This window comes from Acinonyx jubatus, chromosome D1, assembly GCF_027475565.1.
Source record: "Acinonyx jubatus isolate Ajub_Pintada_27869175 chromosome D1, VMU_Ajub_asm_v1.0, whole genome shotgun sequence".
Lineage (NCBI taxonomy): Eukaryota > Metazoa > Chordata > Mammalia > Carnivora > Felidae > Acinonyx > Acinonyx jubatus.
This window is the reverse complement of record NC_069390.1, coordinates 6,615,157-6,642,354: the sequence shown is the minus strand read 5'-3', so window position 1 is coordinate 6,642,354 and position 27,198 is coordinate 6,615,157. Positions and strand designations below refer to the sequence as shown.

At 48.7% G+C, this 27,198-nt stretch overlaps 3 protein-coding genes across 24 annotated transcripts in view; 1 reads left to right on the top strand and 2 right to left on the bottom strand.

The window, feature by feature from the left end:
- The window catches only part of LOC106971216 (uncharacterized), a 32,992-nt gene extending 26,000 nt beyond the window's left edge, over positions 1-6,992 (bottom strand). For 6 of the 13 annotated variants that reach the window (XM_053202919.1, XM_053202918.1, XM_053202916.1 and 3 more), the window contains exons 1-2: positions 6,321-6,992; positions 5,157-6,116 (exon numbers count right to left, since the gene is read on the bottom strand). In XM_053202919.1, coding sequence (XP_053058894.1) covers positions 5,714-6,116; positions 6,321-6,967 — 1,050 coding nt within the window. In that variant the 5' untranslated portion in view covers positions 6,968-6,992 and the 3' untranslated portion in view covers positions 5,157-5,713. Of the gene's footprint in view, positions 1-3,230; positions 3,571-3,640; positions 3,777-5,156; positions 6,117-6,320 lie in introns of those variants that run through there. The other 7 variants (XR_008290254.1, XR_008290255.1, XM_053202925.1 and 4 more) reach the window with 7 other exon arrangements.
- A 180-nt stretch (positions 6,993-7,172) lies between these two features.
- SNX32 (sorting nexin 32) lies at positions 7,173-21,601 on the top strand. 10 transcript variants are annotated; one of them, XM_053202912.1, is made up of 13 exons: positions 7,179-7,626; positions 16,230-16,334; positions 16,727-16,837; positions 16,973-17,094; positions 17,272-17,395; positions 17,555-17,659; positions 17,854-17,959; positions 18,132-18,207; positions 18,470-18,509; positions 19,240-19,326; positions 19,440-19,599; positions 19,680-19,765; positions 20,522-20,659. In XM_053202912.1, exons 1-13 carry the CDS (start codon positions 7,591-7,593, stop codon positions 20,642-20,644), a joined length of 1,281 nt encoding a protein of 426 aa, XP_053058887.1. In that variant the 5' UTR covers positions 7,179-7,590; the 3' UTR covers positions 20,645-20,659. The 10 variants fall into 10 exon arrangements, with proteins under 10 accessions (XP_053058889.1, XP_053058884.1, XP_053058883.1 ...); XM_053202915.1 differs by lacking the exon at positions 20,522-20,659 and adding an exon at positions 20,856-21,601 and having other exon boundaries at positions 7,183-7,626; XM_027045576.2 differs by lacking the exon at positions 20,522-20,659 and adding an exon at positions 20,088-20,492 and having other exon boundaries at positions 7,186-7,626.
- CFL1 (cofilin 1) lies at positions 21,461-25,077 on the bottom strand. Its single transcript, XM_027045593.2, has 4 exons — positions 24,919-25,077; positions 22,676-22,983; positions 22,322-22,398; positions 21,461-22,105 (listed from the first exon to the last, which is right to left on the bottom strand). Exons 1-4 carry the CDS (start codon positions 24,919-24,921, stop codon positions 21,993-21,995), a joined length of 501 nt encoding a protein of 166 aa, XP_026901394.1. The 5' UTR covers positions 24,922-25,077; the 3' UTR covers positions 21,461-21,992.
- Positions 25,078-27,198: the final 2,121 nt, after the last annotated feature.

The window sequence follows — 27,198 nt, the reverse complement described above, 5'->3', positions numbered from 1 at the left end:
ACATGCTGAGTGCCTACTATGTGTTGGTTAGACAGCAGACTAGGACAGGGAACCCAGCAGGCACACACTGATTCCCTCATGGGACTTATATTCTACTGGGGAGAGATGATAATAAAAAAAGGACAGAAGGAAAATTCTGAGTCAGAGGTGATAAGTGCTACAGAGAAAGAAACCAGGGCCTATGGCTCCAACTTCTAGAACATGAGAACTACAGTGGATAGAAGAATGAACTAAATGATACCATCTGGACACAACTAGACAAATCCAGAATGCTAGACATCTAAGAAAACAGGCTTACATTCTTTAAAAAGTCAAAGCTGTTAAAAACAAAATTAGAGGAAATTAATGTAGATTAAAACGAGTTAACAAACACATTCAATACATTAGCCCTGAATGCATGCTTGGGTCAAGGAAAAAAGGTTATAAAGGATCTTTTGGGGACAAGGAAGGACATTTTTATTTTATTTTATTTTATTTTATTTGGAAGGAAATTTAAATATAGATTGAATATTAGATGCTTTTAGAGAATTATTCTTAATTTTTAATTTATTAAATTTAAAATGTTTTAATTTACTTAGGTGTTGTGGATATGGAGGAAAGTGTCTTTAACTTTTTAAAGTTTATTTACTTCTCTTAAAAAAATTTTTTTGATGTTTATTTATTTTGAGAGAGAGAGAGAGAGGCACAGAATCTGAAGCAGGCTCCAGTCTCTAAGCTGTCAGCACAGAGCCCGACACGGGGCTCAAACCCACAAACCGCAAGATCATGACCTGAGCTGAAGTCAGAGGCTTAACCGACTGAGCCACCCAGGCACCCCTATTTATTTATCTTGAGGGGAGAGAGAGAGAGAGAGAGAGAGAGAGAGAGGCACCTCAAGTTGGGGAGGGGCAGAGAGAGAGGGAGAGAATCCCAAGCAGGCTCTGTGCCGTCAGCTCAGAGAGCAGCATCAGGCTCAAACTCACGATGAGCAGTGAGGTCATGACCTGAGCTGAAATCAAGAGGCCCACACTTAACTGACTGAGCCCCCCAGGTGCCCCTGGAGGAGATGTCTTCGTTCTTAGGAGATCCGTGAGGTACTGACAAAGCACAACAGGGCAAACTGTTACCAACTGTTAAATCCAGGCAAAGAATAGTTAGTTGCTCTCAACTTTCAACTTTTCTGTACATTTTTAAAAGTCCAATATAAACAGCTGGATAAAAAGGAAGGGAGAAGATTAGAAAAAGGGTAAACAACTATTTGGAGGAATCCTGCTGTGAAGGGAATGTATTAGTTTCCTAGAGCTGCTGTAAAAAATTACCGCAAGCTGCATGGCTTAGAAGAACAGAAATTTATTCCCTCTGGAGACTAGAGTTCTGGAGGCCAAAAGTCCAAAATCAAGGCCTTGGCAAGGGCCACACACTCTCCAGAGGCTCTGAGGGAGAATCCATTCTTTGCTGTTCCAACTGCTGGTGGCCGAATCATTCCTGCCTCTGGCTTTGGGCTCACATGGCCGCCTCCTCTTCTCTGTGTCTGATCTCCTTTGTCTCTTTCTTATAATGATGCTTGTGATGGCATTTAGGGCTCACCCAGATGATCTAGCATAAGCTCCCCCTTTCAGGATCTGTAACTTAATCATATCTTTTGCCATGTCAACTAATATTCACCCTTCTGTCATATGAGGCTATATGCACAGGTTCCTGGGATCAGGAAGTGAGTATCTCTTTGAGGGGCCACTTTTGTGCCTACCACAGGGAACCAGGAAAGTGGGGCGGTAGCCAGAGGGGAATATGTGTGTGGTCAAGAGAGGCTTTGTGTTGTTTTAAAGATGAGATAACAGGTTTAAGATGCGTTGTTGTTTTTTTAAGATGAGAGCAATTACAGCATGTTTGTAATAACTGATCTAGTACTTTGCTGTGTGCTGAGGTTTATTTGTTCACTACGTTAGTCACTTTGACCCAGGAAAATTCATAAAGGAAATAGTAAGTTACCTTCAAGATGAAAATCAGGGTTACACTTGAAAATTCAATTAAGAATAATCAAAATGTATGGGAATGCAAGCTGGCGCAGCCACTCTAGAAAACAGTGTGGAGGTTCCTCAAAAAACTAAAAATGGAACTACCCTATGACCCAGCAATTGCACTACGAGGTATTTATCCAAGGGATACAGGTGTGCTGTTTCCAAGGACACATGCATCCCAATGTTTACAGCAGCACTATCAACAATAGCCAAAGTATGGAAAGAGCCCAAATGTCCATCGATGGATGGATGGATAAAGAAGATGTCGTATGTATATACAATCGAGTATCACTCGGCAGTCAAAAAGAATGACATCTTGCCATTTGCAACTATGTGGATGGAACTGGAGGGTATTATGCTAAGTGAAATTAGTCACTCAGAGAAAGACAAAAATCATATGACTTCACTCATATGAGGACTTTAAGAGACAAAACAGATGAACATCAGGGAAGGGAAACAAAAATAATATAAAAACAGGGAGGGGGACAAAGCATAAGAGACTCATAAATATGGAGAACAAACTGAGGGTTACTGGAGGGGTTGTGGGAGGGGGGATGGGCTAAATGGGTCAGGGGCACTAAGGAACCTACTCCTAAAATCATTGTTGCACTATATGCTAACTAATTTGGATGTAAACTTAAAAAAAAATAAAATTAAAAAAAAGAATAATCAAAATGTATTGGAGGAGACTTTTTGTCAAACACGGCAGACTGAACACACAATGTTTAACTCCAAACCTCACCAAGATGAAAATAAAGGGATAAATACAGTAAAAACCATAAAGAATGAAGACCGTCAATTAACAAGCCCCATCTGTGCACACGGAATAAGATCAAACATTTGAGGAAAACTTCACACACACACACACACACACACACACACACACACACACACACCAGAAAAGGTGGTGGGGGGAGAAGAATTCAAAGGAAACAATAAGAAAAACAGAACAATTAGAAACAGGAAAGTTCTTCCTTGGAGAGCTAAGAGAACATGTACATGAAATAAAAACAGAAATGCTATATAAAAAAAGAAACAATCAGTGAACAAGAGAATCGAAATTAAAAAAAAAAAAAACCTCAATAGAAAGGATAAGAAGGTAAAGTTAATGACACTGTCCAGAGAGTAGAATAAAAAAAGAGGGACAAGAATAGAAAAAAAGATAAGAGCCCTAACCGGGCTCCAATGTCCTATAGTAGAAGCACAGAAAATGAGACAAGAGGGCAGGCTGACCCGTCAGAGTGGTAGAAAACAGGTAATTCATATACGGAAGAAAAACAGGTCATATCCATCTCTGGAAGCTATTAGAGGATGTGGTTGACCAAAATAAGTCTGTAAAACAAGAGAGAGGGAGAAGATCTAAGATCCAGGCAGTAGGAGATCCAACACAGAAGAACAGAGAGAAGGGTTAAGAAGTCCAGGAAAGTAGCTGTGGAGGAAGCCTGGAACAGAGCCACTCTACCTCAGACCCAGACGACAAAGGACTCAAAGAAGGAAATTGCTGGGAAAAAAAAGTGAAATTAATAAATTATCTATTAGGTTTGACTATATGAACAAAACTATGACATGGGCTTTACAGATCTTTTGGAAACTTGGCAGAAAATTAGCAAAGGGTATGTAAAAAATGAACAATTTAGGGGTACCTGGGTGGCTCAGTCGGTCAAGTGTCCAACTTTGGCTCTGTTCATCTCACGGTTCGTGAGTTCGAGCCCCGCGTCGGGCTTCTGGCTCTGTGCTGACAACTCAGTGCCTGGAGCCTGCTTCGGATTCTGTGTCTCCCTCTGCCCCTCCTCTATTTGTGTTCTCTCTCTCTCTCTTTCAAAAATAAAATATTAAACAAAATAAAAACATGAGTCTATTCTAAATTTGTGTCATGATACTTATGATATGGTGAAGTTTCTACTCCTCAGAAATATTACAGACTTTTAAAAGTACATGGAGGTGGGGCTTCTGGGCGGCTCAGTTGGTTAAGCGCCCAACTCTTGGTTCTCACTCAGGTCATGATCTCAACGTTCGTGAATTCAAGCCCCACGTCAGGCTCTGCGCTGACAGCGCGGATCCTGCTTGGGATTCTCTGTCTCCCCCCTCTCTCTGCACCTCCCCGCTCACTCTCTATCTCTGTCAAAAAAATAAACTTAAAAAAATTACATTAAAAATAAGTAAGTAAATGAATGAATAAAAGTATATGGAGGAAAAGGGTGAAATATTTCTTTCATCCTAACACTCCATGGCTGCTTTCTGTCATCTCCTTACATCCCTATCCAAGAGAAAAACACGACCTAAGAACCTAAGTTTTGACACTGATGTCGTGACAGCAGGCACTCAGGGGGTCCTCTCTTCCCTGGGATGACAGTGGATGACGGACGGCATGGGGAAGTCATAAAAGAAAGCCCCAAAGGAGACTGACACAAGAGGAAAAGTCCACGTGATTAGATGAGCAAATAAAAGCCAAAGATGGGAGTGGCGCCTGGATGGTTCGGTTGGTTGAGTGTCCGGCTCTTGATTTTAGCTCAGGTCACGATCCCAGGGTTGTGGGATCAAGCCCCGAGTTGGGCTCCACACTGAGTGTGGAGCCTGCCTGGGATTCTCTGTGTTTCCCTCTGCCCGTCTCCCCACCCCCCCACTTGCACTTTCTCTCTCTCTCTCTCTCTCTCTCTCAAAAAAAAAATATATATATATATATTTATACATATATATGATATACATGATATATAATGTATATCATTATATACGTGTATATACATACAATGCGTATATGTCATATATAATGTATATACACATATATAATGTGTATTATATATATATAACATGGGTCAAAAATGGAAACAATAATAACACAAATAGTTGAGGTAACTTCAAATTGAGTATGAGCAACTCGAATTTGATGTGCGAAGGGGAGGGAAACCCATGGAAATGGTGATCATGGTGAAGTGACTGAAATAGTGGAGGCCAGCAATTATTCTGGATACATTTGGGGGCTAGTTAGACGGAAGATCCATGAAGATGAGCCTGGTCCAGATGTACGGGGCCCTGCAAGAGGCCTGTCCCATTACATTGCAAAATTGGCTTACATGGGAGGGCATACATTATAGAAAGAGTAAAGGAAATAACTTTCAAACCCAACAAACATAATCATTATGATGGGATTTGACTTCTTACTTTTTTTTTTTCTTCCCTCATTTTCTTTGCTCTTGCCTTGGTCACTTTGGAGCCCCTCATTCTTCTTCAGGATCCTCTTTGAGAAGTTTTCTTTGCTCGCTCCAGCTTGCTTCTTCCTTCACAACCTCCATTACCTATCCTTTGTCCTTCTGTAATTTTCCATTTTTCTCACTATGCATTCTTCCGGATCTCGTAAACCCAATCACACATTAAACGAAATCTTCTAGCCCGCCCCAAATCCCCTTCTCAAACATTTCCCTACAAGTCACAGCTCTTCTCCAAGGAACCAATCTCCACTTGTCCTCTACTTATCAACACCTTTTCAGATCTTTCCTTTCTCCTCAAAATGTTCCCATTCCCTTTTTCTCACCCTTCTTTGTTTCCATTGGCCCTGGCCTCCACCTTCAACCCCAGAAGCTCTTCATTCCCGTGCTCTCCTTTCCTCTCTCGTGTTTACTTCTTCAGGGTCAATAATGCTCTGCTTGGCTCTAATGTCTCCTTTTTGACTTGCAACACTTCCGCTATCTGCTTCCCTTCCTTTCTTTAGCTTCAGTCCTTCATCTGCCTCCTTCACCACTACCTTCACCTATAACCTCTTTCTCTTCCGCGGAAACAGATTCATCAGCAATATCATTCACCCCATCCAAGACATCCTCCTCAATTCCCGCCTCCTTAGCCCCTTCGAGCTCATCATTCCCTTCCACTCTTTCAACAGGAATTTCCATCTCAGCACCAGTAACTTCTATCAACCTTTCAATACTCTCTTCATTTATGCTGCCCATTCCTGAATCCTCCAGCTTCTCTCCACTAGTCCCCAGCTTTTCTGCACTTGACTGCAGTTTATCTCCAATGGATCTCAGATCCTCTCCACTAGTTCCCAGCTTCTCTCCCCGGGATCCCTGGTTCTCTCCACTTGACCCCAGCTTCTCTCCAGTCAGACTCAGCTTTCTTCCACTCAGCCTCAGCTTCTCTCCACTCAGACTCAGCTTCCCTCCACTCAGACTCAGCTTCTCTCCACTTGACCCCAGCTTCTCTCCAGTCAGACTCAGCTTTCTTCCACTCAGCCTCAGCTTCTCTCCACTCAGACTCAGCTTCCCTCCACTCAGACTCAGCTTCTCTCCACTTGACCTCAGCTTCTCTCCACTCAGCTTCTCTCCACTTGACCTCAGCCTCTCTCTACTTGACCTCAACTTCTCTCCACCGGACCTCAGCTCCTCCTCATTCTGCCCTAGTGTATATCCCCTGGATCTCAAGTCCTCTCCGCTGGTCCGTACCCCAGTAACCTTCAACCTGTCTTTAAAACCAGACCCCATCCTAGACCCTGCTGTAGTGCCTGCACTTTCAGATTCAGCGCCTATTTTGCCTCTGAGTTCTTGCTTTCCCCACATCTCCCTTGGGCTGTTTTTCCCCAAACCTGCTGAAGCCTGTGATGCACCTGCTACATTGGGCAGTAGCTTCACATCCATCCTTTCCTGACTCTGGCCTGACTTCTCTTTCAAGACCCTCTTTTCCACACCGTCCAGTCGCCAGTTCTCAGCGTCAAGCTTGGGGCCCCACATCCTAGGCTTTTGTGTATTTCTACCCAGGAGCTCCATTCTCTTCCCGATCACAACGAGCCCGTTCCAGGGCACCCACAATTTTTCTCGCTGAATCTGCGCCCCTCTGCTTCCTGGCTCCAGGTGCGACCGCCCGTGACCCCAGGCCTGGCCTCGGGCCTTGCCGCGTCCCCTCACTGCTCTGGGCTGCTTACCCCGCACATCCCTCATACCCCAGAGCGAATAGTCTAACGGAGCCCCTTTCTCCACAGACATTACCCCTCACCTTCGTCCCTGGCCCACCACCCACTCCTGCTCCCCATTCCCTCCCCCAGCCCTCCCCCACCCTCCCACCCAGCCCCCCCCCCCCTCCCACCCTGCCACCCTACCACCCTTGCCCACTAGCCCGCCGCCTTGCCCACCGCCTGGAGGGCGCGCGACTGAGCTAGTGCGCACGCGCAGATCGCACGAGGCCGTTGGCGCCGCGGCCCGGAGCTGCGGCGCGCGGCTCACTGCCAGCCTGGGGGCGGGGGCTGACGTGGCACGAGGCCTCTGCAACCCCAGAACCCCCGACCCCGGCCCCCACGCCGTCGCCGATTCCCGGCCCTCTCGGTCCCGCGCTGCCCCCTTAAAAGCTGGGGCCAAGCACAGGAACGGCAGGCGTTGCAGCCAATGATGTCGCTCACGGTGAACCTGACACCCAATCAAAAGGCGCGGCTGCTAGGGAACGGGTGGGAAGCACGCCTGACTCCAGGTGACTCCGGGCAGGGAGGGGAACGTGTCTCCGTCAGCTGATCGAGTCCCGTGCAACCGGCGAGTTATCGGGGACGAAGCTGCGGGAGCGCGCGGACAGTGGCCAGCCCCGGAATAGTTGTGTGCTGCAGCCACGAAGGAGGGTGATGGAAGGGCGTCAGGAGGCTGGGAAGGAGAACAAGGTAAAGGAAAACGCAAATCCCCTCCCAACCTCCACCTCACTCCATGATACCCAATGATGCCCAATCAGGGAGTGGGGCGTGTGTGCGTGTGTTCGCGCGCACGCGTGAGCTAGAGGAGAGACCTGAGCAAGGGGGTGGGGCGAGTCTGTGGCACCTGCATGGGGCCAAAGGAGGCAGGGTTTACCTTTGCCCTGCCAGGTGAAAAGGGACCGGCACTGCCACTCCTCTCCTCCCTCCCCAGGTTCTGGCTTACCCGGGAAGGAGAGGAAGGAGGGATGTTAGGGATTGAGAAGGGAATGGAGTACACTTCTTTGCCCAGGAAGGAATCTGTTTCAACACTAATGGCTTCACTTGTGTATTCGTGTTCATGTAACATAAGATCATGAATTCTTCACCCTTTTCTCTTGATTTCGTTCAACAAATAGTTGTTGAGCATCCCTGGGCTCACGGGGGTGCACACTTTTGAGAGTTGGAGGTATGTGCATGGTGGGCTGTGGCTGAGGACAAGGATGGAGTAGCTGTGGTCCATCCCTGAAGTCCCCTCTCCCTCAAGCAGTTACCAAACAGTACAGGTTAGAACAGAGATACTAAGGCAGCAGGGGGGATACAGGAGACTTAGGGGCCCATTGTACCACTGAGCCAGATTGTGTGTGTTGGGGGGATCGCGGTTGGACACAAAAGGAGCCTGCCCTGGGGATGTTGTAGAAGCCAGAAAGTGAGGAGTGGGGTTCAAGTGGAGTTCGTAGAGGTGAGAAGGCCTGAGAGAGACAAAATATGGAGGAGAAAATATGTGTTTCAGTGTTTATCTATATTCGTATTCATGGTTAAATTAATTAATATATGTAAGACGCTTAGATCAGTGCCTGGCATATAGGAAGCTCAAGTATAAGTGTTAGCTATTGTTATCGTTATTGTTATAACTGTTATTATATGGGATGTGTACTGGGCTATCAAACTGATGGGTGCATCCTCAAACTTTGTAAGTGCCAGACTCTCTGAATGTCCTCTATTAGATCATGTCCTCTAGAGTAAGCATTGCCTTCTCTAAGGTTCTCCTTTAAACAGAGATGAAAAGAATACTAAATGAAGATGTAATTAAAAATATAATAGAAGATAAAATGAAATAATGCAAAAATACTTGACTAATCTAACAGAAGGCAAGAAAGAAAGGATAAAGGAACAAAAATAGATGAGCCCCCCCCCAAAAAAAAACCACCCAAAAGGCAAGATAGCAAGTTAGTAGCCTATATCAGTAATTACAATAATTATGAATAGACCAAACACTCCATTAAAGACATATTCAGGGGGTGCCTGGCTGGCTTAATCGGTAGAGCATGTGACTCTTGATCTCGGGGTTGTGAGTTTGCACCCTACCTTGGGTGTAAGGTTACTTTATGTTTATTTATTTTTGAGAGAGAGAGAGCAGGGGAGGGGCAGAGAGAGAGAGGGAGATACAGGATCTGAAGCAGGTTCCAGGCTCTGAGCTGTCAGCACAGAGCGCAATGCAGGGCTTGAGCCCACGAACTGTGAGATCATGACCTGAGCCCAAGGTGGAAATTTGACCGACTGAGCCACGCAGGTGCCGTAGGTTACTTTAAAAAAAAAATCAGAGGCACCTGGATGTCTCAGTGGGTTAAGCGTCTGACTTGATTTCAGCTCAGGTCATGATTTCAGTATTGTGGGATCAAGCCCCACATTGGGCTCTATGCTGACAGCGCAGAGCCTGCTTGGGATTCTCTCTCTCCCTCTCTCTTGCCCCTCCCGCCTTCTGTCTCTCTCTCAGCTCCCTCCTCCCACTCATGCGCTCTCTCTCTCTCTCTCTCTCTCTCTCTCTCCTTCAAAAATAAATAAACATTAAAATAAAAAAATTCAGATTGGATTTTTTTCAGATTGGATATTTATTTTTTTATTCGTTTATTTATTTATTGGGGTGCCTAGATGGCTCAGTCAGTTAAGCAGCCAACTTCAGCCAAAGTCATGATCTCATGGTCCATGGGTTTGAGCCCCACATCTGGCCCTGTGGCTGGAGCCTGCTTTGGATTCTATATTTCCCTTTCTCTCTGTCCCTCCCCCACTCACATTCTGTCTGTCTGTCTCTCTCAAAATAATAAACATTTAAAATTTTTATTTATTTATATACAGAGAGAGCATGAGTGGGGGAGAGAGAGAGAGAGAGAGAGAGAGAGAGAGAGAGAGAGAATGAATCCCAAGCAGGCTCCACGTTCATTACAGAGCCCAATGCGGGGCTTGATCCCAAGACCCTGTGATCATGACCTGAGCTGATATCACGAATCAGATGCTCAACCAACTGAGCTACCCAGCCACTCCAGACTGGACTTTTTAAAGACAACTATACTCAGTTAAAAAAGACATACTTTATAAGGATACAAAAAGAATGCTAACCAAAAGAATGCTGGCATGGCTGTATTAATTTCAGACAAAGTAGATTCTAAGACAAAAAGTATTACTAGAGATAAAGAGGGACATTTTATAATGATTAAGGAGTCAACAGGAAGATAAAACAGTCCTAAATTTATATGCAACTAATAACATCATTTCAAAATATGCAAAGTAAAAGATTATTGAATTAAGAGGAGAAATAGACAAACCCACAATTACAATTATAGGTTTAACACAACTCTCTCAAGTGTTAGAACAAAAAACCAAAAAAAAAAAAAATGTAAGGATTTGAGGCTTTAAAATACCATGATTAATCTACTTGATCTAACTGATTTATGTATAGCTCTGTACCCAACAACTGCAGAAAACAATTCTTCTCAAGTGCACTTGAAACATTTACCAAAATACATTATATGTTTGGCTATAAAGCAAGTATCAACAAGGTTTGAAACATTGAAATCATACAGAATGATATCTCTGTCCCAGTAGGATTAAAGAATCAAAAAGATTCCAAAATATTTGGAAAGTAAGCATCATGCTTCTAAATAATTCACAGGTCAAAGAAGAAATTATAATTAACATTAGTTTTTTAAGAAATTGTCTTGAAAATATGATATATCAAAACTCATGAGATATAGCTAAAGCAGTATCCAGAGGGAAATTTATACCGCCAAATGCATATGTTAGAAAAGAATAAAGGTTGAAAAGTCAATGACCTAAATTTCAATCTCAAGAAACTAGAAAGAGAAGAGCAATTGAAACCCCAAGAAAGAAAAAGGAAGGAAATAATAAAGAGCAGAAATCAACTAATAGATGATAAATATACAAATATAGAAACTCAATAATGCCAAAAATAGTTTTTTGAAAATACTGATATAAATTGATACACTTCCAGGAGCGCCTGGGTGGGTCAGTCCGTTAAGTGTCCAATTCTTGGTTTCGGCTCAAGTCCCACTCTCATAGAGTGTGAGTTCAAACCCCACCTCAGGCTCCACACTGACAATGCAGAGCCTACTTGGGATTCTCTCTCTCTCCCTCTCTCTCTCTGCCCCTTCCCTCCTCATGCTCTCTCTCTCACACACACAATAAATAAATAAAATTTTTTTTTTAATTTTTTTAACGCTTATTTATTTTTGAGACAGAGAGAGAGCATGAACGGGGGAGGGTCAGAGAGAGAGGGAGACACAGAATCTGAAGCAGGCTCCAGGCTCTGAGCTGTCAGCACAGAGCCCGACGCGGGGCTTGAACTCACGGACCGCGAGATCATGACCTGAGCAGAAGTCGGACACTTAGCCGACCAAGCCACCCAGGCGCCCCTAAACTTTTTTTTTTAAACGTTTATTTATTTTTGAGACAGAGAGAGACAGAGCACGAATGGGGAAGGGGCAGAGAGAGAGGGAGACACAGAATCGGAAGCAGGCTCCAGGCTCTGAGCCATCAGCCCAGAGCCCGACGCGGGGCTCGAACTCACGGACCGCGAGATCATGACCTGAGCTGAAGTCGGACGCCCAACCGACTGAGCCACCCAGGCGCCCCCTAAACTTTTTTTTTAATGATAAACTTCTGGGGTGCCTGGGTGGCTCAGTCGGTTAAGCGTTTGACTCTTGATTTTGGTTCAGGTCATGATCTAATGGTTCATGAGATTCAAACGTGAGATAGAATCCCACAATCTCTCTCTCCCCCGTCTCTCTCTCTCAAAATAAATAAATAAATAAATAAACTAAAAAAATTGATAAACTTGCAGCAAGACTGATAGAGACAGAGCAAGAGGGAGACTGAGAGGAAGGGACAGAGAAAATATTAATTACCAAAACCAGGAGTGATAAAGTGCACATTGATAGAGATGTTTCAGACATTAAAAAGATAGAGTTTTTAATAACAAGTTTATGCCAACAAATGAGAGAATTCAAACAAAATGGACAAACTACTTGAAAAGTGCAACCAAACCTGAAACCAAAATTAGAAAGTCTGAATAGTCCCTGGGGTACCTGGGTGGCTTAGTCAGTTAAGCATCTGATTTTGGCTCAGGTCATGATCTCACTCATTCCTGAGTTTGAGCCCCGTGTTGGGCTCTGTGCTGACAACTCAGAGCCTGGAGCCTGTTTCAGATTCTGTGTCCCTTCTTGCTCTCTGCCCCTCCTCCACTTGCATTCTCTCTCTCTCTCTCCTTCAAAAATAATAAACATTAAAATCTGAATAGTCCTATATCTATTATAGGAAGTAAATCTATCATTTGAAAGTGTTCAAAACTACCTCTCTAAGCTCATATCGTTTCACATGTGAATTCTTTTGAAACATTAAAGAAAAACTAATACCATTCTTATATAAATTATTCGAAAAGCAGAAATAGAAGGCACAATTCCAACTTATTTTAGAAGAATAACATAACCTTGATACAAAAACCTGTCAAGAGGAGGCGGGTGGTGGTGATGGTTGCACAACACTGTGAATATACTTAATACCAATAAACTGCTTAAAAATGGTCAAAATGAATCTTCTGTGTTATGTGTATTTTACCACACACACACACAAATACCTGTTGACATCATTAAAAGAAAGGAAAAATATAGGTTAACATCTCTTGTGAACATAAATGGAAAAATCACAAAATATTATCAAGTTGAATAAGCCATATATAAAAACATAATACTTCATGATGAAGGCTTTATTCCAGGAATGCAGGGTGGCTTAATAATTGAAAATTAATCAGTGAAATTAAGCACATACACAGACTAACAGGAGAACCCGTATGATATCTCAGTAAAGGGAGGAAGCATTGATAAAAATCAACACTCTTACCAAACTAGGCATAGAAGGGAGTCTCGCTGATCTGATAGGGCATCTGAAAACATCTTCAGGCTTACATTTTGAATGCATTCCCTCTGAGATCAGAAACAAGCCAAGGATTTCCTTTTTCACCAGGTCACCACTTCTGCGTTGTACTAGAGGTCCTAGCAAGTGCAATAAGGCAAGAAAAAGAAAGAAAAGGTATAAAGGTTGGAAAGGAAAAACTAAAACTATCATTATTTTATATCGTAGGCTTGTATAGGGACGAAATCCAAAATAATCTACAAGCTACTAAAGTAGAATGTAAATTTAGCAAAAGGTTTTTGGACACAAAGTATATAAAAATCAATTGTGTGTTTCTACATACTAGCAACAAATAATTAGGAAATGAAATTTTTAAAAACCGCATTTAAAATAGCAACAATAATAAAAAATCATGGGGCACCTGGGTGGATCAGTCAGTTAAGCCTCCAACTTTGGCTCAGGTCATGATCTCACGGTTTGTGAGTTCAAGTCCCGCGTCGGGCTCTGTGCTGACAGCTCAGAGCCTGGAACCTGCCTCAGATCCTGTGTCTCCTTCTCTCTGCCCCTCCCCTGCTCATGCTCTGTGTTACTGTCTCTCAAAAACCAATAAATATTTTAAAATGTAAAAAAATAATAAATCATAAAATACCTAGGAATGAATCTAACAAAAGATGTGCAAAACCTTTACAGAGAACACTCCAAAACATTACTGAGAAAAATTAAAGAAGACCTAAATAATTGGAAGGCTATTTCATGTTGATGGATTGGAAGAATCAACATTGTAAAAATGTATATCCTTCCCAAATTGATCTATAGATTCAATTTAATCTCAATCAAAATCCCAGCAGATTTTTTGGGTGGAAATTAACAAAGCTGGTTCTACAATTTATACATAAATGCAAAGACCTATAATCGCCAAAATGATTTTGAAAATGAACAAAGTAAATTCTATTTGATTTCAAGTTTGTCTGTCAATTACAATCATCAAGACAGTATGATATCAGAAGTACAGACATGTAGAGTACAGAGCTGACAACATTTATGAAGTCCATTTATTTTCTACCAAGATGTGCACCAAAGCAAATCAATCAAAAGATAGTCTTTTTAGGCCGCCTGACTGGCACAACCAGAAGGGCATGCGGCTCTTGATCTCAAGGTCATGAGTCCAAGCCCCATGTTGGGTGTAGAGATTACTTAAATAAACTTAAAAAAATCTTTTTTTATGTTTAAAAAATTTTTTTTGACGTTTATTTATTTTTGAGACAGAGAGAGACAGAGCATGAACAGGGGAGGGGCAGAGAGAGAGGGAGACACAGAATTGGAAACGGGCTCCAGGCTCTGAGCTGTCAGCACAGAGCCTGACGCGGGGCTCGAACTCACGGACCGTGAGATCATGACCTGAGCCGAAGTCGGACGCTTAACCGACTGAGCCACCCAGGCGCCCCAAAATAATCTTTTTTTAAACAAATAGTGCTAAAATGGCTGGCTATTTATATGGCAAAAATGAGTCACAACCCATACCTTACACTGTATACAAAATGAATTGAAAGTGGATCACAGACATAAATTTAAAAGCTAAAACTATTAATTTCTAGAAGAAAAAAAATTGGAGAATATCTTTATCTTTATGACATGGGGGTAGGCAAAAGTCTCTTCAAGAGTACACAAAAACCCTTAATCATAAAAGAAAAGACTGACATATTGGAGCTCGTAGAATTATAAGCCATTAAGAGAGCAAAAAGGAAACCAAAGAATAGGAGATATACTATTGACAACACATATTGACAACACATATAACTGACAAAGGGCTTGTGTCCAGAGTATATAAAGAGTTCCTACAAATTAATAATTAAAAAAAGACAATCTGATTTTTAAAAGAAGAGGGTAGGGATGAAGCAAAAGACTTGAATGGGCACTTGACAAAAGATGTCCAAATGGCCAATAGGTACATAAAATGATGTTCATCATCATTCCTCATCAGGAAATACAGGTTAAAACCACAATGCACGATTATCATACCTCCACCAGTATAGCTAATATAAAAAGGACTAACAACTCTAAGTATTGGCAGGGGTGTTGTGCGACTGGAACTTCCAAACAGTGCTGGCAGGAGTATAAATTTGCATGATCACCTTGAAAAACTGGCAGTATCTGTGATAGCATTTAATAAACACACGCCTACCCTGTGACCAAACAATTCTCATACCCAGCAGAAATGAGTACTTAGGTTCCTCAAAAGACATACGCAAGACTGTTCATGGAAGCCTTACTCACAGGAGAGTATCTATACTCAAGGAGAGCCTTGAGTATCTATACTCAAGGAGCATAGATACGTAAACTCTGATATATTCATATGGAATACTACACAGCAGTGAAAGAATTACTACTGCACTCAACAACCTAGATGGATGTCATGAAGGAACATGGAAACAATGGTGTCTACTTCATTTACGTGAAGTTTAAGGCCAGGGCAAAATAATCTAGGGTGGTAAAAGTCAGTCGTCCATAGTATGTGCCAAATATGTGCCAAAGCCTGGGAGAGGAGAGAGTGAGACCCCCTGGATGTGAGAGGTGGGAAGGTGCCAGTTTATATATATACATATATATATATATATATATATATATATATATATATATACATACACACACACACACGTATACGTATACGTATACGTATACGTATACGTATACGTATACGTATACGTATACGTATATGTATATACTGGCGAGCAATTCTTGAAGGTAGAATGGCCTCTTCCCCTTCACTTGGCACAGTGGTGTAGACATAGTAGGTGTTCAATAAATGTGTGTTGAAAAGCTCAGTGCAAGAATGAACTCGTAGTTTCATGCCTCGCGGATCTTTTCCCTTAGAGAAATGCACCCGCTTTGCCCACAAGTCAATGCCTCTTGGGACTAAAAGCGGTGAATGGTCTCAGGAACCCCTCAAAAGGGGGCGAGAACATCTTGTCTAACTCTCTTTAGGCCCTGATGAAAGGGTACCTGAAGTAACCAGCTGGGGAAGAGGTAAGCTGGTAGCTAAGAAAGGATTTGGGGGTCTGGAATTGAGACACTGGGTTCACATCTGGTCCCGCCACTTGGCCGCTGTGTGATTTCAGAAAAGTTATTTCACCTCTCTGGTGGTCTGCTTCCGTATCTATGAAATGGGGAGCACTCTGGCTGCTTCTGAGGTTGGAAGTGTGGGAAAGGGTTGTAGTAATTGTAAGGCCCCGAGCAGTGACTTATCAGGATCCCTCTAGGGGTAGCTGGTGACCCCGGGGCATTGGAGAAGCAGTGCTGCTGAGGTGGGCTTTGCAGGAGGACCTGAAGTCGGAGGTGAGGATGTGGGTAAGGGGCTGCGGTCAGTCATGTCCGAAACCTCCCCTCCCCGGCAGCCCTCCTCCATATCAGTGGACCCGCAGGGAGACAGCTCCTTACAGGTGGAGATCTCTGATGCAGTGAGTGAGCGGGACAAGGTGAAATTCACTGTTCAAACCAAGGTGAGGCTGCCAGGGGAGCAAGAGGGCAGTTCGGATGCCTGCCTGAGGAACCTGCTGCCCCCAGCCTTTGCTTGCCCCAGGGGGTGGTGGGCAGATGCTGACAGAGACTTCGGGCCCTGTTCCTCAACCTGGCCCCTGCCCCCTGCCCCTCTGAGAAAGCAAGCATCTTGTCTAGTCTCCAGCTGGCCGTTTGCCTCTGGCCCCAAGTCCTAACCCTCCCCCCGTCCATCATCCCGAGTGACATCATGGACGGCTAAGCCACCAAGGCCCACCTTGGGCCTCACCTGGGATGTGGGATTGGGGAAGCCCAAAAGTGGGTGCCCAGGATGCTTGATGGGTGCAGGGTTTGGGAGGGGAGGAGAGACACCTCAGACAGGCTTCTCGGCTTCCAGAGCTGCCTCCCTCACTTCGCCCAAACGGAATTCTCAGTTGTGCGGCAGCACGAGGAGTTCATCTGGCTCCACGATGCCTACGTGGAAAATGAGGAGTACGCCGGCCTCATTGTGAGGAGGGGCAGGGCGGGCTGGGGTTGTGAGGGGCAGGTTGTGATGGGGATAGACCGGGCCACACTTTCCCGTGCTGGGGATGGCCTTCTCAGCAATGAGAGAACCTCCCAGCTCTGTCCCTCCCTTGAGCAGATCCCCCCAGCCCCTCCAAGACCAGACTTTGAGGCTTCGAGAGAAAAGCTGCAGAAGTTGGGCGAGGGGGACAGCTCCATCACGCGGGAAGAGTTTGCCAAAATGAAGCAGGAGCTGGAAGCGTGAGTGTCACGGCCTTTCCTTGTCTATGACGGAGCCCCAGGCCCACCCCCTTCCTGAGAGTCCTAGGATTTCATCACTTGTGGATGGAGACCCTGACCTCTGACCCCAGGGCTTCTGAGGGGCAGGAGACCCAGCAGAGCCTCGCAGGGCCTTGAGCTTCCTGCCATTTTCTGCAGGGAGTACCTGGCAATCTTCAAGAAGACAGTTGCAATGCATGAGGTCTTTCTGCAACGCCTGGCGGCCCACCCCACCCTGCGTCGAGACCACAACTTCTTTGTCTTTTTGGAATATGGCCAGGATGTGAGCTGGGCCAGAGCACTGGGGTCACCCTCGGGGGCAGGGGGCACGATGCTAGGTGGGCTCAAGCCTCTGTCTCATCAGCTCCACAAGTGGCATGTGCCTGGGGTGGGAAGTGCAAATGCCCTCCCCAACATCACACTCTCCCCATGTGTGCTTCAGCTCAGTGTCCGAGGAAAGAACAGGAAGGAGCTCCTTGGGGGATTTCTGAGGAATATTGTGAAGTCTGCAGATGAAGCCCTCATCACCAGCATGTCAGGGCTCAAGGTGACCCGTGGGGGCCCTCTGCAGATTCCACCCAGGCCCTCAAGTCCACAGCAAAGATTGAGGCCTAGGGTGGCTGTGGGAGGGAAACCACTGGTGGGAGCATGGCCTAGAAGGAGATTGTGCTACCCTTGCATGTCCATGGGTGCCGTGCTCCTGCTGACTCAGTATAAGGGGCTCCTGTCTGGCTCCCTTAGGAGGTGGATGACTTCTTTGAGCATGAGAGGACCTTCCTGCTGGAGTACCACACCCGGATCCGGGATGCCTGCCTGCGGGCAGACCGTGTCATGCAGTCCCACAAGTGTATGCAGGGCCCAAGGGATTCTGGGTTCTCCGCCCCCTCTCCCCGGCATTCCTACTCCCTGCAGGGAGAAAAGAGCAGGAAATGCCCCGGGTCTCACTATGACCACAAACACCAGGGTTGGGGCTTGATGTGCAGACCAAGGGACTCTGATGGAGGGTTGTTCCCCAACAGGCCTGGCAGATGATTATATCCCTATCTCTGCTGCACTGAGCAGTCTGGGAACACAGGAAGTCAACCAGCTAAAGACGTGAGGACTCCCTCTCACCCCTCCTGCCCTCTCTCTATGCCTGTAATACTGTGTCTACCCACTAGGGGTCACTGTGGAAACCTACTATGGGCTGTAGGTGGGAGGTGCAGAAGTTCCTTCCTGCTGGGATTTGGGAGAAGTGAGGGAGATTTCCCCAAGGGCGGGGTGGGGGGTGCGAGTGCTAAGGGAGGCTTTAAGGTGGGAGGCTTTAAGCAACACCCCCTCAAGATCTCTGCCCTAACTCTTCCCCACTGCCTCCTAGGAGCTTCTTCAAATTGGCAGAACTCTTTGAACGACTAAGGGTGAGTACTGCTTCCTGTATTGGAAGGGCACCCAATGATCCTTTGCAGGGGACAAAAGAGTCCTGAAAATGGAGAAAGCTCCAGGGTCATTTTGGAATGTTCAGTGATGACTTGGACCCAGCGGTACCCTGGACTCACCATGAGTTAAACCCTATTGAGGGGGAGTGGGGACAGGGATCCAGCCTCCAGTGCATATGTGTGGTGTTAGGGGAGGGGGTGGGCACCAGGGTTACCAAGGCATTTACAAGGATGTGCCACATGCCTCTAGCAGGCTGCACTGCATCGCCAACATCCTGCCCCAGACACACACTTCCTCTTCTCCAAGAGTCACTGCAGCGTGCCAGTCTTTCTAAAATGTGTTGGATCACCTCTCTTCCCTGCTCAAGGCCCTTCAGTGACCACGCAGCTTCCAGAAACTGCCCCAAATACAAAGCCCGAAGTTCTTAGCTTGCATTTTAGGCCTTTCAGGATCCAACCACCACTGTCCAAGTGCCCCCACTAAACTCATGAACACATCCTGCAGCGCCTTTGGCTGTTGTCTAATTCCTTCCCAAGATCCAGATGAGATGCCACTCTTTAGTGGTTTTCCTTGGCCTGCTCCCCTGAATATCAGGGTTTGACCTAGAGTGGTTATCCAGTGACTCTCTGATATTAAGATGAGCAGCAGTACCCCAGCCCTTAGCTGCCCCTCTGTAAGCTCCCTCCCCAGCCTCCAAACTTCCTGATTCAGAAGCTGGAAGGCCGAGTGGCCTCTGACGAGGACCTCAAGCTGTCAGACATGCTGAGATACTACATGCGAGACTCACAGGCGGCCAAGGTGAGACGTGGCCCCGGAGCAAACTTCAGGGCTGGAGAACAGCAGGAGCAACAGGGGAGGGCAAGCAGGCGAGGCCGTGGGCACCAGTGATCCCGTGCCCCTGCTCACCCCAGGACCTGCTGTACCGGCGGCTGCGGGCACTGGCCGACTACGAGAACGCCAACAAGGCACTGGACAAGGCACGTACTAGGAACCGGGAGGTGCGGACCGCGGAGAGCAACCAGCAACTGTGCTGCCGACGCTTCGAACGCCTCTCTGACTCAGCCAAGCAGGGTAAACCCCATGGCTCCGCAACCCCTGCCACTGGGCAGCCTACCCTGCCAGGGTCCCCACTTCTCCCCCCTCCTCCCCAGAGCTCATGGATTTCAAGTCCCGCCGTGTGTCCTCCTTCCGTAAGAACCTCATCGAGTTGGCAGAGCTGGAGCTCAAACACGCTAAGGTGAGCCCTCCAGCCTCCGTGCCGTCTTGCTGTCCCTCCACTCCCAGACCTCTAGATTCTTACCAAATGCTTGCAAGTATGTGTCAAGAGGGAGGTGGACCTTGAGCAGCCCCAGTTGAGGTTCAGGGCCAGGTTTCCTCTTGCATCAGGACCCCTTCCCTTATCACCATCAGCAGTAAGCCCTCAACAAATGGTGGCCGTTATTGCTGAGAATAAGAATGCAAGGATGGAAGGGACAGGAGGTGTGGGAAGAGGAGCACCCTGAAGCAGGGAGCAGGGTGGCAGGGGGTCGGGGGGCATCAAGGACCTCTCTCCTATGCAGGCCAGCACCCTCCTTCTCCGGAACACCCTTGTCGCGCTCAAGGGGGAGCCTTAGAGCAGCCACAGCCTGCTCTGGGGACTTTTAGTGGCAAGAGCCCCCACCCCCCACAAGATGCTACCCCCACAGCAGCCACTAGCCAGGCCCCATGACCTCCCAGGGTAAGGGCAAGCCCAAGCCCTACTCCCACCCAAAGGTGTCAGGTCCTACAAAAGGAAGATAGGGCAGCATGAGTACCATCCTTGGTCACAGGTAAGCAGAACCCCAGCTTTGGGGAGGCCTGGGTCCTGGACCTCCCTCCTCTCCTGGGGACCAAAGGGCAGCTCCCACACCTTGTCCCCCATCCCACCCCCAGAGTTCATTTGTCCCCATCCTGTTCACAAATAAAGAACTTGGTTCTTGCTACAAGGAGGCCTGTTTGTCCTCACTTCCCACAGCTCCAGGGCCCAGATTCACCAGGGTACTATGGAGACCAGACCCTGGGTAACCCCCCAGTATCCTCAAAGTTAACTACTCCTTCCTGCTTCCCTCTTGGATACTGGCAAGCTCCAAGGAACTAAGGGACCAGCTTTAACACCGAGGCTTTTTTCCCTCCAGTTCAGGTGACTGGGAGTGGGGAACTATAATCCTGCATCCACACCCTTAGGGTACAACTTCTAGGATACTTTTACCTCCTAGGCAGGTGAAAACCCAAAGTACAGGTTGGAGAGACAGCAGCAATATTGGCAGAAGGCTCAGGGCCACAGCCAACACCCTCTTGATTAAACACAGGGAGGTGGGACCCAAGACACTTGGGTCTGAAGTCCTGGACTCTACCTGGCTTGGCCCCACCCTGGACTTCAGTCACATCTGCAGGAGGCCAAAGGCTTAACTTGGCTTCTGACTCACAGCAGCCACTGCACCCAGCCCTCACAGATGAATCAGCCATCCATGAAAGAAGGTAGAGAAAAACTGAAGAAAACCTCACAGACAGACTAAACAGCTCAAGAGGCAATTTGTAACTTGCAAGCTCATAGCCTCCATTAGGCAGGACTGAGCAGGGAGTCAGGGAATGGGTCTCAGCGACCAGGGACCCACCTGTACAAATGCTATGGGCTTAAGAGCTCAAGCACGAAGCCCCTTCTGCTCAAGGGACTCCTGTGACTGGCAGCAGGTGCGCCCTGGCTCAGCCACCTCAACAGCCAGTTTGGCACCAGCTGTGGCACCACCTAGGAGTGTCAGAGGGAGGCTCTGCCAGTTGCTGGGGCCAAGTAAGGAGGGGGTGGGTGGAGCTCTGGTATAGGAAAGAGATGCTGCTCATTATCTCAGCACCCCCCCCCCCCCCCGACAAGGTCCCTGGGGCCCCAACCCTAAAACAAACATCCCATTAGTGAGCCTTTTTATTGTCGTGTGTGTGTTTGTTTTTTTTTTTAATTGAAGGTCCCTTACTGGTCCTGCCTCCATGAGTGGCGAAGACCAGGGGCAAAAGGGAGGGGAACCAGCGGCGCGAGGAGGGGTCATCTCCACAACATTCCATTTATACACAGAACTAAACAGACAAGCACAGAGTCACTATTGCGGTTAGAAGTTGGCAGCATGGGAAAAGGAGGAACAGGTGGGGAATTGGGGCATCGTTAAAAAAAATACAGGCCCCCCCCAAACTGGGGTGCCTGGGGGGAACTTGGTCTGCTTCAACCCAAGAGGAATCAGAAGATCAAAAGCAGTTTGGGAACGCCAGAACCGTCAGGGATGGAGGGAGGAGGAAGGTCCAGGGGGTGAGGGGGCTGTTTGGCAACTGGGGCGAAGGGATTGCCCTCCCCCTGCTGGGATCCCCCCAGCCCCTCCGGTCTGGCAGGAAGGGGGCAGCCTGCAACCCCCACGGGCAGGTCTGGGGCTGCCAGATGCTCCAGGCAGGGGGCTGGAGGGGGCTCACAAAGGCTTGCCCTCCAGGGAGATGACGGCGCTGCCCCCCAGTTTCTCGGCCAGGGTGCAGCGGTCCTTGACCTCCTCGTAGCAGTTTGCTTGTAATTCATGCTTGATCCCTGTGAGGAAGAAGGAGAGCATCTGTGAGCAGGATGCACTGGGGGAGGGGAAGTCGGGGCTGGGAAGGAGCCAATCAGAACAGATGGTAGGGACAAGGTTACGTTCCAGCAGGCAGGGGAGAGGAGGGGGAGGTATCTTGTATACCATGCCATTCACCCCCCACCTGCAGCCGAAGCCTGAGTGAAGAGGCACATGGCACCAATGCGAGCCCTTACCCGTCAGCTTCTTCTTGATGGCGTCCTTGGAGCTGGCATAAATCATTTTGCTCTTGAGGGGTGCACATTCAGGTGCCCTGGAGGGAAACAGAGTCAGAGAACATGCGACAAAATTCCCTCTTGGAGTCTAGCAAGTGCCCTCAAGTCGGAGAGGACCTCAAGAACCCCCTGAACTGGTCCTCAGCTTTCAAGCTTTTATCAAGTTCCTCTCTGACCAGTGTTTCGTTCCAACACCCTCCCCCCAAACACACACCTCTGGGTTAACCAGGAGCCACAGAAGTTCAATACTGAGACGGAAGAGTGGGGCAGGGCTGGGGCAGGTGACAGGAGGGAGTGCCTGCATGAGGGTCTCACCAGAAGATAAACACCAGGTCCTCCTTCTTGCTCTCCTTGGTCTCATAGGTGGCATCATAGAGGGCATAGCGGCAGTCCTTGTCTGGCAGCATCTTGACAAAGGTGGCGTAGGGGTCGTCTACAGTCTGGCCCACATCACCCACCAGGATCTCCTTGCCCTCCTCCAGGATGATGTTCTTCTTGTCCTCACTCAGGCAGAAGAGTACCGCCTTCTTGCGCTTCTTCACCTCCTCTGGTGTTGAGGACTTACGAACCTTCATGTCATTGAACACTTTGATGACACCATCAGAGACTGCCACACCAGAGGCCTGGAGAATGAGCCACATATACTTTACAAACGAAAGATTTCTGGGACTCCCTGTAAAGTCCCTTCTTTGCAATCTTAGCAGATCTGTATAGATGCCAACAAATATGGTCCTCAGCCCCAAGAGCTCATCAATCCCCTTCCCAAGATAAATGTCACCATTTTCCCACCCAAGCCACTGTCCAAGAACTAGACAGGACACAACCCCAGAATGGCAATCACAGAAGAGACCTCTAATCATCGAATTCAACATCATCCTCCCCCACCGAACATCTTACAGCCTAGAAACTGCAGACCTGTGAAGACCAGAACCTTGGCTTTGATGTGAGCCCAGAATTAAAAGAACCCACAAGCTACTGACTCGTTTCTTAAAGTACTCAATCTCAGTTCCTGGATAAAAGTGCTGACTCAAAACTTCACACATAGGGAAAGGGGACCCAGGTACTCAAGTCATAGATAGCCATCTCTTCTGCAAACAGAACCACAATGGTAGGTGAGACACCAATGAGTTCAACAACCCTCGCTAAGTCTTTCAGAACTACTCAATGCAGTTGTTACACAAACCATCCTCTTTCTTGCCGAGGTCTTCTTCAACCAAAGCAGAAATCACAATCCCTAATTAAGGCCCTACCCCATAACCTCCCTGTCCTCCCGGAAAAATGCAGGACCCCAAGATCGCTGATAGAAGTTAGCAGACCAAACCCAAGTGCCCACGGACCCCGAAAGTTTCTTAAACGTCTACTTTGGGCCATCCCGGGGGACACCCTCAACAAGAGAGGGTCTACCGCCCACAGTGAAATCAGCTGTGCCCCCCACTCCCGGAACTGCAGAAGCCGGCCACGTGACTCCGCCGCTTCCGGAGTAGGCGGAGAACAGTGCTCGCCAGGGCCCGGCCAGTCCGGGAGAGAAAGCTGTGCCCGGAGGCAGTAGCACCCCCAGGGCCTCAACCCCAAGGAATCGCTTTTACCGACCGGCGTTATCAGCCCCGTCCGCTGCCGGCTGGAGCCTTGGGCAAGTTACACAACCTTCAGTTCTCGTAGCCCTGGGGCCGAACATGGGGCGGGCGGGGTGGTTTCCGGGCGGTGCCCGCCTGGGTCACTTCCCCAAACTCGGCTCCACCCTCAGGCCCCATCCGGGAGAGCCGAAGGCCCCGCTGGTCCAGGGCTTCGGGCCCAGCGGAGGGGCCTGAGCGTATGCGCACGCGCCGGCCGACTGCGCCGTTCCAGCCTTTGCCGGATGTACGGAGGAGCACACAACCCTGATCGCTTTGTGGGCTCCCTCGCTACCGATCAGAACAGTGATCTCCGCGGTGCAAACCCGCGGCTCCGTGTCGCGCGGTGCAGGCCCCTAATTCCAATCGCCAGTGCCTGGACCCCGACGCCCTCGCATCTCCATTGGCCCAACGCCCCCGCCCCTCCTGGGTGCAGACATCCTTGCCACCTGCTCTCGAGACAGACCCGCCAGTCGAGGGAGGGTGACGCGGAGACAGGAACAGCCCTTGGGTGGGGTGCGCGCGCCAAGACCGCTCGCGCGCTTTTCCTTCGCCGCCCCCCGGGCCGAGTTCCGCAGCCGCATGCTCCTATCGAACGCGCGCCCCCGTGAACCGACTTGCCTCGGCGCGCGTCCCCGGCTGCTCCGCGAGGGGCGGGCGCGCGCGCGCCACGGACCCCTCCCCCACAGTCGGTGTCCGCGCGAGCGCACCAGCGCGGTGGGGGAGGGGAAGGGAGTCCAGGGGGCGCGCGAGCGTCGTCCGAGGCAGCCCTCCCCAGCGCCCGCGGGCGCGCACGCGCGTCCCAACGCCGCCCGCCCCTCAGTCCGAGACCCTCATCCCGCCCGGGGCGCTGGGGGAGGGGGTGCCGACGTCGCTCCCCCTTTCCCTCCCCCGCGCGCAGACCGACTCGCAGCCACCACCCCTCAGTCGCCATGGCCTGCTGCTCACCATGTTTCCGGAAGCGAAAGGGAGATAGCAAGGAGAGTCAGAAAAGACGAGAGCCGCTGCAGCTGCTGCCGGGATCCGACTGAACGCGGCCTCTCCCGGCCCCTTCCGTTTAGTATGAGCCGCACAATGAGGGGCGGGGCGGGCTTCCGGCGCCCTCCCCACGGGCCGACGGGAAGTGAAGTCCAAGGGTCCTGCGCCGTTCTCGGGCTCGCTGGGTAACGGAGTCTTTTTCGCCAGCAGGCCTCCCAGCGCCACATTGCATGCTGGGAAACGTAGTCCGAGGCAGCCAAGAGGGGCGGGGCCATGGCACGGAGAGCGCGCCCATTGGCCCAATTTTCCAGGAAACGCTCAGCTGAGCAAAGGGCCCCGGCTCTAGGTAATGGGACCCGAAAATGAGTCGTCGACCTCGCCGCTCTTTATCCGCAGCGAAACTGTTTCCTAAGATCCATCTTGGCACTTTCTGGTCTGAAAATTTTGAGTTAATATTTTGCCTTTCTGAATTGAAGCAACTTATTCATTGACCTGGAATCCAGTCCTAGAGCAAGGAGAATAGAAAGTGTAAGGCGTCTTCAATTCAATAAAAAAATTTTTGAGCACCCTTCATGTGCAAAGCCACTTGCATAGTGAGAAAAGGCTATCTGCAACTTCGATTAAATTAGAACAAGAAAAAAAAAAACCCACCAGGGAAAGGCTACAAGGAAGTCTTTGAAAATAGAGCTTTGTCCTTTTTTTTAAAAGATGTCTGACAAATTCACGGAACAATAAAGGGAGAAGGGCACGGTTTTGTGCGATCAATTCAATTCAAAGATTTTGTGCTAGACACAGTGAAAAGGGGAAATAGATATTAAACCAGACTTGACTCTCGTTCTCGAGTTGATAGCCAGGCTTACGTCTAACTTAATACCCGGGAGAATTAAGACACAGCTTTGTGTGGGCCTATGTTTCAAACAAAACGGATGAGGGTACGGGAGTTTTCGTTGGCCTCGAACAATGACAATGGCCATAAGCTCTACAGAAACACATAAAGAGTCGCAAACAAGGGAACTGGGGGCATGGATCCCATCACTGGAATAAAGGATGTAAATGAAGGGTTGCAAGTCCGGTCTTCCCGACCGGGAGTGGGGGCCCCTCGCAGGGCATGCCGGGGATTGTAGTCAGAGACATCCTGCTGCACCACCCACCAGCCGAGTTGCCTCGAGCCCCAGGTGGAGGCTGCCGCTCGACCCCCAGCCCCGTAGACGACCCTGCCAGAAAAGGAGGCTGGCTCCACTTTTCTCAAGCCTCGGAGAGTTTCCAAGAGCAACAAGGAGGGGGAGAGAGACTTCGAAGTTACCCTGGAGACGCGCTCCCGCCCGCCCCTAGCCACGGGATGCCCTAGATGTCCTTATTAGGACAAGAGACTAGAGGGGGTGGTGCCAAACCGAAAGCCCGATGGAGGCTCCTTATAAGGCAGCCTCGGGAGGGAGGCGGGAGTTCGGAGCTAGCTGGGGGGGTTGGGGGGGGGAGCGTGCGGAATCGCGGCTGGGCGGAGTCTGAAGGGGAGGGCCTGGAGCTCCGGCGCCCTCCACTCCGCTCCTCGAAGGCCCCAGACCTGCGCCTCGATACTTCCATAAAACAGCTGGGGAAGGCTGTAACTTCCTGGCGAGATCCTCGAGCCGAATTCGGCTGTACTCGTCTCTCAACCTGGGTTCCTTTTGCATAAGCCTAAACCTAAACCTCCTTGAGGGTCTCTCATCTCCAATGTGTCACGAAAACGACATGTTCTCCCCTTCCACCCTTGTCCGGGCTCTTACCTCCAGTCGGTTCCCCTGAATCCAACCACAAGCCCATCTCAGACTCCCTCCACACACCTGCCCTGAGTTCTAACATCTCCTATTTGTCCCTTTTCAACTTGTTCTCTGTTCCCTTCCGTCCTCCTAGCTTTGGCCTTCCTAATACGTGCCCTGTTTTGCGCCCCTCCCCCACTGCTGGGTATCCACGCTCCGCTCCCTCCCTGTTCAGGACCTCCGTTTCTTTGGAGGTCCTTCAGCATCTCCTACATTACCTTTGTATCTCCATCCCTGGAGCCCTTTCTAGATGTCCCTCCTGCAAATATATCTGTATTCATTTGTCCCTCCCCCCCCCCCCCCACCTCTCTGTTTCTGAAAACCCCGTCTCCAGCCTCCTCCGCAAAGGTGAGACTGAAACTGACAGCCTCAGGTTACTCGGTGTTAAGCACCACCCCAGCCAGCCCTCCCAGCCACACGGGGGCGCTGTCCGCCTTCCTGTCTCGCACAAAGA